Raw genomic sequence first — 12,373 nt, forward strand, 5'->3', positions numbered from 1 at the left:
GGAGTCACGGAAGTTTGGCTTCTCTAGGTTTTAGCGCGCAAAATGGGAACGCGTTGCCCAAAGAAGAGAAGAAGGACAGGGAGATAGCGCAATTGGTGGCCGGTTTGAATTTGGACGATAGCCCGGAGAGGGCGCAGCCGCCGGCCAACCCCAGGAACGGTTATTCCCATCATCAGCAACAACTCCAGCCTCTTCCCAGGCCTCGACCTCGTTAAGATCGCTCGATACTCGCATCGATTCTTACCGTAGTCGATCCAAGTCTGGAGAGATCGTTGCTCGAGTCGAACGACGCTTCGTCCCAAGTCTGGCTAACGGGGACGCTTTACTCCCTCGTGGAAATGCGAACGATTATCGTTTAGAATTTATTTAGAGAATCGGACCGTTTAGTCAGAAAGAAATCCGATGCGAATGGATTTGAGACCGATCGTGTTTCGTTGAATTGAACGACGCAAGATAAATGTTGGCCTAGCGTTTTCGTAGATGGAAATTTCGAAATTTCGTTTTTCCAAGTTTTCGAACAGGGATCATTCGTTTGAGCGGAAAAATACGAGGAAAATGATTCGTCGCAGCATTAGCGTGGAAAATCGCGATAGGTGGTCGAGCTGTGCCCAACTGGTTCAGTTGGCTTTCGTTTCTCGGAACAACCTTCCCCGAGTAGGAAAATTACGGACAGGTAAAAAGCTGACAAACGTCAGGCCTCATCTTCGTCGTGCAGGTTTCTACCTGTGACCTCGATCGTCTTATCTCGAGAGTTGGTTGCCTTTGTCGAATTAACAACTCGGCTCGTGGGATGCTTGTGTGGAAAGAAATTTATATTTTAAGTTTTCCGAATTTGTTTTCTATTTTTTTTATTTTTTCTTTTTTTTTTTTTTGCAATCTTAAAACTTGATTCTTAAAAGTTAAGTTGCAAGAATAATATTTTTTTTAGAAGGTTTTTTAGAAGTTAAATTTTACACAAGTAAGTTATCTCTTTGACAGAATATATTCTTATATCTCTCTTGAAAAAATAATTTATGAGACATGATTCAATTGAAGTAAAATATCGAATATAATTTTGATTCTTCTAAAGATTAAATCGATAAAGTTTGATGTTCTTTTCTTTAATTGATCGTGGTTGGCGGAAAAGATTGATGTAACGAAAAAAAAAGTCCTTCCTGTCTAATTGGACAAGCTCGAATTATTGTCACCAGACCAAGAAGATCGTTCTAATGGTTGAAACTCGTTAGACACCGTACACAGGCAATCTATATAATATTTCCTTCCTAAGAAAATAATAATTTTGAAGCTAGAATTTTACATATCCACTAACGAAATATTATTTACAAATTTTATTATTTAATTCGATGCTTAAAATTTCTTAAAACTGGTTAAAAATGAAATTTTGGTTCGTTCATTGTTATTTTTATTACTTCAATTTTAATGAATTCGATCAATTTCATCATGATAATGGTGAACAATTCGCCATTCTTCTAAAATTATCGAAAAATCGTCGAACAATTTCCCCCTAGAAAACTCAACTGTTTTCTCGCTTCCCGACGCACGACTTTCAGTTGGCTCGCTCGTGAGAACGCAAACGTTAATCTTAATTGCATGAGAAAAAGTTATGCCGTAAGGGAAAAGAAACGAGAATTTTGAGAGATTGGAAAACAAAAACTTATATATTTCATTCTTTCTTTCTTTTACGATCGAAACAATATTATCAAAAATATAAATATCTTACGCAAAATCTTTACATTTTTCTGTCAACGAAACGCAACAAATCTCACAATAAGAGGAAACAAATATCAAATCGTATACGTATGTCAAGAATTTTATAGAAACATCGTTTTCGTGACGTTTTCGTGAGATTTCATAAACTTGATTAATCGTCCTTGCGGTATTAACCTTAAATCCAATTACAATTATTAATTACCGGAATCTATAAAATTTCCAAGAGAATGCGCGGTAATTACGATCATTTGCATGTTTCGAGCTGTTTATTTTTCGTTGCACGTTGTTTCACGCGCGTAGCGCAACGCGGTGGGAAAATTACTCGGGTTGCAGGGGCGCCACCATTAACATAAGGGAAACGGCGCGTTCCTTTGACATACGGCCCCGTTTTTCCACGGGAAAAAACAACTATCGTAACGAACGAGTATTTAATAACCGCGGAGACACGGGGATTACTTAAGCGTTCATACTTTGATGCGACTCGCGCAATCGCGTGTAGAATCGTGCTCGTGAGAACCAAATCTGGGAAGCTTGAAATGCAATTGCTTTGTGCAATAGTATCACCGAGACGAAGTTGCCAATATTGTTCCGCACAATTAACCTGATGATTGTAATTAGTGCGCGGCTTAATAGGGGGAGAAAATCCGCGAAACATTCGTTTCTTCACGCTCGAGTCAAAAATTGAGCAAGTATCGAAAAAGTATTAAAAAATTAAAATAATTTTCAACGATGATAAATATATTTTTTCTCCGTTAAGATTGCGTCGGAATACGAGGAATTCTAGGTTATAATTAACAGTCTTTATAAAACGAGTTAATTAATTAATCAGGAATCAGAGTCAATCCAACGGTTGAGCATCGAATATATCTATTTTCGAAACTGGTCATAGATATCTTGCATGCATAAACGAATACATTTTTCCTGGACGAGTATGCATGTATTATTAGACACTCGATTATTATCGATTCGCGACCGATGTTATACACTCGCTATATATTTTCTTATTGGATTTTTTCTCGATCGTCTCGCTTGTTGAAACAATTTGCCTAATGCAAATACGATATCTTCTAAATATGATATCTTCATTTATCGTTTCATTTATTTATTATTCCTAAAAAAAAATCGATAATTTATTTCTACTTTGATTTATCGAGTCAAATATCGGTTTCTTCGGTTCATAAATATGATAATTATTCGTTACTAGCGATTTGAAATTTTTTAAAATTATTCTGTAGCACGTTAAAAGAAAAGAAAGTAGAAATTACAACGTTTGCGTTTCTTCACGTTTCCTTTTTGATTGATTTTTGCGAAGATTAGAAAAAGAACGATATATAAAAGTGGTTAATGATCGGCAAATGAACAAGTAACATGGAATATCGCTTGGAAACTATTCTTTATTATTCTTACTGCTTCATCGATTGCATTGATCGGCTTGGTGAAAAGTGTCTCTTTGGTTTCGTAACGAGTTTCTTTATTCTCGCAATGCATAACTCGTGAGGAGGATAAAAAAAAGGAAGGGAGGGGGGAAATAGAATTGCGTGGTTGGTTCAAGGTATCGCGAGTGCAATGGACCGAATTATGCCATGGAATGTATAATTCTTAGATAGCAAAACCTGCTTATGATTTAATTTATAATTTAAGCAACGTTTTAGATGAAAATGTTGAAAGAAAGAAATATTCGAAATGATTTTGATAAAATTTTAATAAAAGTTTAGGATTTTATAATAGAATATTTAAAAAAGAAAAGAAAAAGAAAGAAACATTAAAAAATTTACAAGAAAAATTCCTATAGAAATAATAAAATTTGTAAATATTTTGAAATTCGCGTAATATTATATTTAAAAAAAAAACATTTATAATTAATAATTTTGTTTATTCCCTTTACCTTGATGCGTTTAACAAACGTAAGCAAAGCGTACAATCTCTTTTAAATAAACGCGTTCGTGGTCAAAGTTTATGAAACTCTGACCCGACCCACTAACACTTATCACGTAACAAATTGAACCCTTTGGCTTTCGACATGACGAAAATTCTTTTCATTGGTTACAAACCAATTGTCTTCGAGATTTCTTTTCAGTTCTAATGACATCATTGTTGTAAGCAAATCGTATCTAATTTTACCGCCATTGCGTCAATCAAAACGAGGCAAAGAAATACGTAGAAAAAAAAAACTGAATATCAATTTCAATTTTAACGATGCTTCAATTGCTTAAAGTAATAAAAGAGATTCGCTACATTGATTATCCAATTTTCCACGCTAAAATTGCGAATTTTTCCTTTTAAAAGCAATTATTTTGCGTTGTTAATTATACATGCGACCACCGTATCTTCGATTTTTCCGTTTCTTGTCCTCTTGTCTCTATATAAATATAAATATAGATGAGTGATACGACGTCGTTGTTATTTTTCCGCATTAAAATTGCATAATTCGGTAAGTTACGATGCAATTGTGTGTAAATTCTGCTGCGAAAAATAGAGATACCGAATTACCGGATGTGAGATCCGGCAATGATGTCGCGTCAGTCGTTTGCTTCAAAGTTAAACTAGACAGATAGCGCCACCAAGTGCTATCCCGAGTGGTCCAGAATGGGAATCAGTGCCAAACGTCATAAATTGTCCGACTTTGCAAATTGTATCGACATTTTTTTTTTTTTACCTCTTTCAATTCTGTCGTTTAATTCTTTCGGTGTGCTGAATTTAACAGAAATATTCAAAGCTTGGAGCCTAATAAGGATGATACGCGAGTTTTCGTAGATTCGCCTAGTCATTAAGATTATCAGGCTGGAACGGAAGTTCCGCTCGTTTGTCCTTCGCAGTTGACAAAAATAAGACTGACTTTGAAAAAAATAATCGTTCATCTTTTCAGCAGACGATTCAAACATTTCCTTATCTTCATTTTTCTTTTTCTTTTTAATTTCCATACAATATTTCGTCCGCTATTTACCGATATTTTTATTTTCTTGTTATTTCTTGAGTCTGATTTTAAAAGCTATGCTCGATACCCGATTGTCTTTAACGTCCTCGATTTTTAATCTCGAGTATAAAGTTAAGAGTTTGGAAGTGATGGAAAAAAGCCTGGTGTCGGAACGAAGGGAGAAAGAAAAACCAGAGACACTTGCAAGTCGGACAAAAGATGCAACTGGAACTTATTTATTTTATTATCGCATGTGCCAGATGAATTGTATAGGAAATCACCCCATCCGAGTGTTTTCAACTCGATGATATAATTATAACTTAAATTTTTCGAATAGAATCGTGTTATATATTTGAAGAGCAACGTCTAACGTCCCTTCTATTGTTATTTCCTCTATATTAAATAGAATCCTTCCGATGACAAACACTATTGTTTCAAGTAACAGGTATGGCGTTTTGCTCTGCAAATAATTACACATTATCGTTAATGGGTTACGAATCGTTCACGATCGATAATTACAATTACCTTTTTTTAAGGATTTCTCTCGGAAATTATCCCATTAACTCTTCCTTTGATAGACTCCTTTGATAGATGAAATTAATATCGGATATCGATGATAGAGAGACAAATGGCTGTTCGAACGAAGAGTTAAACGGTGAAAATTGATGGAGATTTTCGCGAAGCGTAAACGATTATTTATTTATCGTGATCTATGCTCGTTTCGCGGACATGTATCGTAATGAAAATGTATTTATAATGATTTATCGAACGCGATGGAGTCTCTCCGCCTTCGCCTTCTGGAGACATTGTGTAAACGCTTTATCTCGTGACACGTTTGTCCTCTTACACAAGCCTTTAAACATCACCGACCGTAATTATTTAAATATTTGTATTGAATTTACGAGATACTATTATTAAATATATGTCGATGCGAAGAATTAAATTCAGATCAAAAGAATGTTCAAAAATGGTAAGTTTTGTAAAAATTTGTTTCGATAAATTTTATGAATTTCTGCAAAGAGTTTTTTGGGAATGAGTTTGATTTTAAAGGCTCGAAATCTAAGAAGAGAGGATCTTTTTAAAAATACGAGAAATACAGAAGACGGATAATTGGAGATCCATCCCATCCTCTTGAATTACTTGTGAACATATTATGTATATTGTTACGTGTCGATTGCCATGCAAGATTAATTAATAATAAACTAACAATGCAATTAAAATAGAACAACGAAATTTTATTTTCATCGAAACGGAAATTCAAAATGACAAATACCCTTTTACTTGGAATTTTTTTTAAAACTACACTTTCCATTGAATCGTAAAACATCGAATATTCATAATATCGGTGGACTGAAAGAAATATACCAAAATTAATGATATAAGTTAAACAAAAATAAAATAAATTTCTATGATGAATCGAATTCTCTTCCAAAAACTAAAATTTCATCAAAACCTTTGACAAAAAAAATACAATTTTTTTTTTTAAATTACAATTTCTAATTGTTATAATCTATCTTATGATAATAATGATTTAAGCATTTTTAACACCGATCGATTTAAGAAAAATTTTTCAAGAATATTACAAATTGAAAATTTATAATATAAATTACGAAGAATTACGATATAGTAAAATCTACTTGGCACATTTGAAAAATCAATATTTAAATATTTATAGCACTAATCAAGGCTTAGAAATCTTTCAAAAATAGTAAAATGAATTTATATATATATCTATAAATGAAGGAATCGTAGTTTGGAAAGAAAACAAGAAGCGGTGACTATTCATAGCATTAGCCATTGGCAAAGACGTAAAAGAGTGTTCTAAGGAGTATTTCGCGATAGATTTGAAATCAAGCGTTTCCTGCTCGATATATTATGGCGCATACCTGTGTGCTCTCGGGACGAATACACGCGAGTCTCTATCGTCGACCACATTCCGTTCTCGCGTGTAATTTTCAGGGTTAACCGCAACCGACGATATACGCCGGTTTCGCGATCGTGGCAAACGTTCCTGGAATGCAAATCGCCTTGATTGGCAGCTTAAGTGGAACGCCTTTTTCCTTTTTTTTTTTTATCTCCCTCCTGTTCCTCGCCTCTTGAAAACGAGTCTCGTTAAACTCTACTATCGGAAGTCTTTTCCCGTCAGCCGTAAGTTGAACACGTTTCATTTCCTTATGTCGTGCTTTTTATAGAAATTTCTTCGAGTATCCATCCTACTTTAAATGAACTTAAAACGAGTATGGTTTCTTAGAAATAGATACATATATTTGAAAACCCATGACATTAATCATTAACTACGATATCCTTTTAGTTTCGATATAAAGATTTGATTTAGAAATTTTTACAAGCATCTTTTAAGCGTATTCAAATAATAATAATAATTTCGTTCTTATTCTACGTTAATTATCTTTTTGAAAAAGATAAAATTAAAGATTCATAGATTTGTAAAATTTTTTTTGACAAATCATTTTTAATTTCTATCGTAATTATTTATAAATACGTGTATCGATGCTTTCTTCTTTTTACCATATTTAAAATATATTTAAAAAATATTGAAATCAAAATTTTCAACAATGTAATTGTAATAATTTAATCAATATTTGTTTTTATCTTACGTATAAATTCTTTTTCAAGAAATTTTGTCAAGGATTAATAAACAATCCTTTGATCGTAGTTGAGATAATATTGTGTTCAAATCATGATTAATCGTAGGTAAAAATAACTTTACGGATAATTAATCTTGGGAATCGTACAAAGCATGGATCTCCATGATTCAAACGATGACACTGCGATGTTTAAACTCGCTAACCTTGCAAGTCGAGTGCATCCAACCACGAACGTCACGTGCTAACATGGCACTCTTCCTCTTCCATTAATGACTCCATGTTAAATACTTGGAACATTCATCTAAATTACGATTGAAATTACACGATAATACCTCGACGAGCTTCTGGAATAGTCCTCGATTATGATTGGCGATTACTTTGAACGATGACACGATGTAAAAGGAATAGAAAGACAGCCTTGGATTATGGATGCGCGAGAACCGACCTTTATTGCGCATCTCCATCTGACGTAACGCAGAAATTCCTTGTTTCATCTTTTCATTTTTTATACGTGAGATATACGATTATTATTGTTTTTTTCATTCCTCTGAATAAATTGAAATTATTATTTATTATTTTGTAGATTGAATTCTAAATCAGCCTTTCGTATAAAAATTCGTCCTTATAGATTGTATTCAATGTATTTTAGATATATTTGATCTTTGTATTTAATTGTAAGTAATTGTATTTAATCAATCAATTTATCAATTTTATTTATTGAATTTCAATTCGTGTAATATGATTTCATAATAATCGATGATCTTATGATTTTATATGAAAGATATTATATGAAAGAAAAAGAACATTGATGATGGAGGAAGAGAAGATAATAAAAAATATATTATATTGCTTAATTAAAAGATCATGTTGAGAGATCAATGTATTGATATAATCATTCTCGATACTGAAAATAATATTATAATTAGATTAAGATTGCAATTAATATTTCACGAATATCCATGATGTATAGCATCATTCGTAATTATATGCACACTATTACAAATCTTTTTTATTGATAAATATGATGATTCTTCAACGCATTTATTCTTTTCATAACTTTTATGTTGTTGAGTAGAAAATGATTCTTCAAGTAAACACATAAATATTTCATTTTCTTTTCTAATTTATTTAATTAATATATCGTTTCAATGAATTTTTATTTTTTTAATAAAATTATTTTTCCCAATATTATACCATATGCGTGAGAGTGAATAGAATAACAGTACTAAAACAATGTTAACACAGATAGTCCCGTTATAATTTGTAACTTGTAAACATGAGTTACCAAGCGCCACGAATAATTCATAAATTATAATCTGCAACAAAAAAACTATCAACAACTCGTGGGATTTCTATATCTGTAAGCTATAAGCTATAAAGTTGAAAATTGAAACGATGAATTTCAAAAAAAGAAGATTATTTTCCACGAAAAAATACTTTCTTGAAATTTTTGATTATGCCCATATCTTATTTAAATTTATTCTAAATCATTGTTTAAATAGATAATATTACAAAAGGATTTTTTTCAAATTTTCAAATATCTATATTTTTATTAAATTCACAATAAATCATTGTAACGATTAAAAAAAAAGAGGGGGAGATTTTCTTTCTAAGAATTTGTTTAGCTTACTTTTTAAGAGATTTTCTTTCTAAGAATTTGTTTAGCTTACTTTTTAAGAATATCGAATTCTAAAATGTTTTCACTTTTTAAAATTTCAAATTCTCTTTCAACAAATTTTCTCTAAGAAGTATTCTCTCGAATGAAAATAGGTAGAATCATCATTATATATACGCCATCAATAGATAATTACGTTCTTCGTATTTCAAGGCAGTACAATAAGACTTGTTAAGACGCATCTGCGTCCAAAAGCGAGAGAGAAGGGATGAAAACGAAGACTGTGAAAACATAGCATACATAACAGTTATTCTCGCGTCGAAGGCAATCGTCGATTGGAATGCGCCATCGAGAAGAACACTCGTTACGTTCTATGTGTAATTTAACAATTAAGAGAAGATCAAAGGTGAGGAAAATCTTCGGAGAAATCTTCAGAGAAATCTGTACAAAGTTCAATTTTAATATAATAAGTATATATATATATATATGTATATTTTAAAAAGTAAAATCATCTTCGTTCGATTCCCATGTAATTTCGCGATGGAAACATCAATGGCCCGTATTACAGTTAGACGCGACAATTTACAGTTACCCACACGTGTACGCATATAAGTAAATGCTTTTAGGTAGAAACAGGGTCAGCAATGGAACAAATTTATTTGCTATCGATCGAAATTCAATTATCGATAAAACTCATTTTTCGTCTTCTCGAGTCGAGTCTTTTCATCTTTTTATGAGTTTGAAATATTATTATGGACAAAAAATTGCGATTTTTTAAATAATATCAAGAGATTAAAGTAATTCATCGGTCAAACATTATATCGTTATTATTATAAATTATTGGAAATTTTCTTTTTTACATAATTTGTCTTATATCTACTTTTTGATCTTTTAATTAAAAACTTGAAAATTTTTATACTTTCATAATAATAATTTTTATAATAAAAATTGACTAAATGGTCAAAAAGCTTGATTTTTGCAGTCGACGATATAAAAGTATATTTTATACGACAGCATATTATTTCGGATCTCAAGCGTTGACAATCGCACGTTCCTTTTCGTATGAGCCAGACTGTGTAATTGCATCGCACATGCTCGCGACTGATGTCTGAATCAAAAGGAAATAAGCAGAAAACACGAAGAAAAGATCTTGGATTAGGCTGAATTATAACAAACACGAATGGATAATGAATTTGCATTTGAATTGAAATGAAAGAAAGAAAAAATCTACGCGACGAATTTAATTAAAGTTCAAGAGAAAGAGGTTGAATAATAAAGGGCCATATTAAATTATATCATAAACTTTCTTATTGACTAATATTTTTTTTCTTCAATAAATGTTTTTGTAGAATTTAATTGAAGACCAGTCGTCACAGAGTTATAATATTGGAATGTTCATCAGATATTTAGGAAATAATGAGAAAATAAGAAAATAATAAGTTATTTAAAAACCTAGCAAATAAATAATTTAGAATAAATAACATTTTCAAATTAATAAATTTTGGAAAAACAAAGAACTTTTTCAAATCTCCTATCTATCCTTTCCTATCTTATAGGAAAATCTTTCGAAGGTGACGACAGCTGCGAAAGCGAGTCGATGAAAAATCAGTGGCCACGATAACTTCCGCCTCGAAGCGATGTCCGTCAGCTGTCGTTTACAATACCCACGGCATGTAATGGTACAGTGCATAAAATAACTGGATATTATTGTAAAATTGACGGTACGTTTTAATCAAGAAAATCGCAAACATGCGAAACGAATAACTTCTTCAGAATTTTGAGAAATCGAAAAATATGATTTTCTTATGAAATTTTTTCTTTTGAAAATATTGTTTTTTATTATTCTATCTTTTAAAAAAATGAAACTCGAATTACTTAATGTATAAACATAAAATCTTAAGCCTACTCTTTTTTTTTTTAAATATTTTAAGAAAAAGGACAATGAATTTATAAAAAGAGAATTATTAAATGTTTGTTCCTGGAACAGTAGAAAGCAGGAAAAATAGGTGAGAACGCGTTTATCATTCGAACGATTACTTTCGCCGTTGCAATGTGATAGAAAAAAGGAAGTAGATACGAGGAACGTAAACAAAAAATTAAAGTATGCAAATGAATTTATGGGGAACACGTAATTGAGCATGCTTTATGTTGTTCTGGTACCGTATGATGTATTAGTTAAACCTGTAATTTCAAGTCCATCTTATTCGACGATGAACTTTGATCCCGTTAAGCGAAAACCGTCATTATGTAAATATAAGCGTGACTAATATGATCTATCTAGTACGTAACATCAATATCAAGTTCAGGAAACATGTGCATAGAGAATTTTTTTCTAAATCGAAATATGAACTTGAATCCTTAAAAAATATATTCGTGTAAGTACAGTTTCTAGTATCTAACATTTCAGTATCATGTTCAGTATTAGATGGAAGAAAAATAAAAAATTTATTTACAAAGAAATTTTATCATGAAAAGTTGAATCGGATTTTTTCTCTAGAAATGTAAAATGTAAATTTGTGGAAAATGTATATAATGTATACAAACTTTAAAATTTCCAGATATTTCTTCAAGAGATATATGATGTATGATGTCATTTATCACTGTAATGAAGATTAGAATATACTGTAATTGCTTCCTATTTTGCTTACCTTCCATCTATATAGAGGAAGAAAATGACGTGAGATAATTTTATCACATCTTTTTTCTTAACCATCTTTTTATTCGTCATCTCTATATTTTCTATTCTATCCCTTAATGCTTTTACAAAACCTTATTGCTCTTACTTACTTTTGAGTTTCCAATAAATCTCATTAACTAGTTGAAATCTTTAATTTTTACTTATCTGACGTCTAATCTATTGTCTTGTCAAATTTTATTTTCCTTTTATCGAATAGAAAATTTAATTCAATCTCTAGCTACCCAATATTCAATTCATCATTCTTTGTATCATTATCAGAATTGGAGAGAATATTTTTAGTTTCTATAAATTGATTTTACAAACTCGCTATATCTCTAAATCCGTGTGATTAAGCGTTAACTAACCCTCATCCAATTTCTAAACTCTACTAACATTTAATCTATCATCTAAAGCTCATTCATCTATTCTTTATCTCCATCTAAAGCTCATTATACATTTCCAAGTACATCAACTCGAATAATTATCATCATATCACTGTCATTTTCAAAAGAATTCTCATCTAATCTATTCTTAAACGTATCACATCACTCAATCCATCGTTATTAAAACTCATCCTTCTCCATTATATCTTCTCGATCTAATCTACCAAATGTTGAAACAGTTATATAATCAAATCACTGTCGTTTTTGGAAAAATTTCTTATCAACGATCTACTCGATCCCACACCTATTCTTCCTACGTTCTCGACGAGCGCTAAGGAGCGACTAACAAGCATCCATGTTGCTTCACGCTTGCCGGGTGGCAAAGGAACAGGACGAGAAGGAACGACGACAGGAGTGGAACAGAGAGGAAAGCTGCATCGTTGGAATAACAGTACTCTCACATTGGTG

The 12,373-nt window shown here is 31.6% G+C and overlaps 1 protein-coding gene and 1 pseudogene across 1 annotated transcript in view; both read left to right on the top strand.

Moving 5' to 3' along the window:
- Nucleotides 1-454, top strand: part of LOC102675830 — a 2,444-nt gene extending 1,990 nt beyond the window's left edge. The window contains exon 3 of the mRNA XM_031511609.1: nucleotides 5-454. Within this exon, the coding sequence (XP_031367469.1) occupies nucleotides 5-215 (211 nt within the window). The 3' untranslated portion in view covers nucleotides 216-454. The remainder of the gene's footprint in view (nucleotides 1-4) is intronic.
- A 5,127-nt stretch (nucleotides 455-5,581) lies between these two features.
- LOC116185934 lies at nucleotides 5,582-10,312 on the top strand (annotated as a pseudogene).
- Nucleotides 10,313-12,373: the final 2,061 nt, after the last annotated feature.

The sequence above is a fragment of the Apis dorsata genome, unplaced genomic scaffold, assembly GCF_000469605.1.
Source record: "Apis dorsata unplaced genomic scaffold, Apis dorsata 1.3 scaffold_332, whole genome shotgun sequence".
In the NCBI taxonomy this organism is placed as follows: Eukaryota; Metazoa; Arthropoda; class Insecta; order Hymenoptera; family Apidae; genus Apis; species Apis dorsata.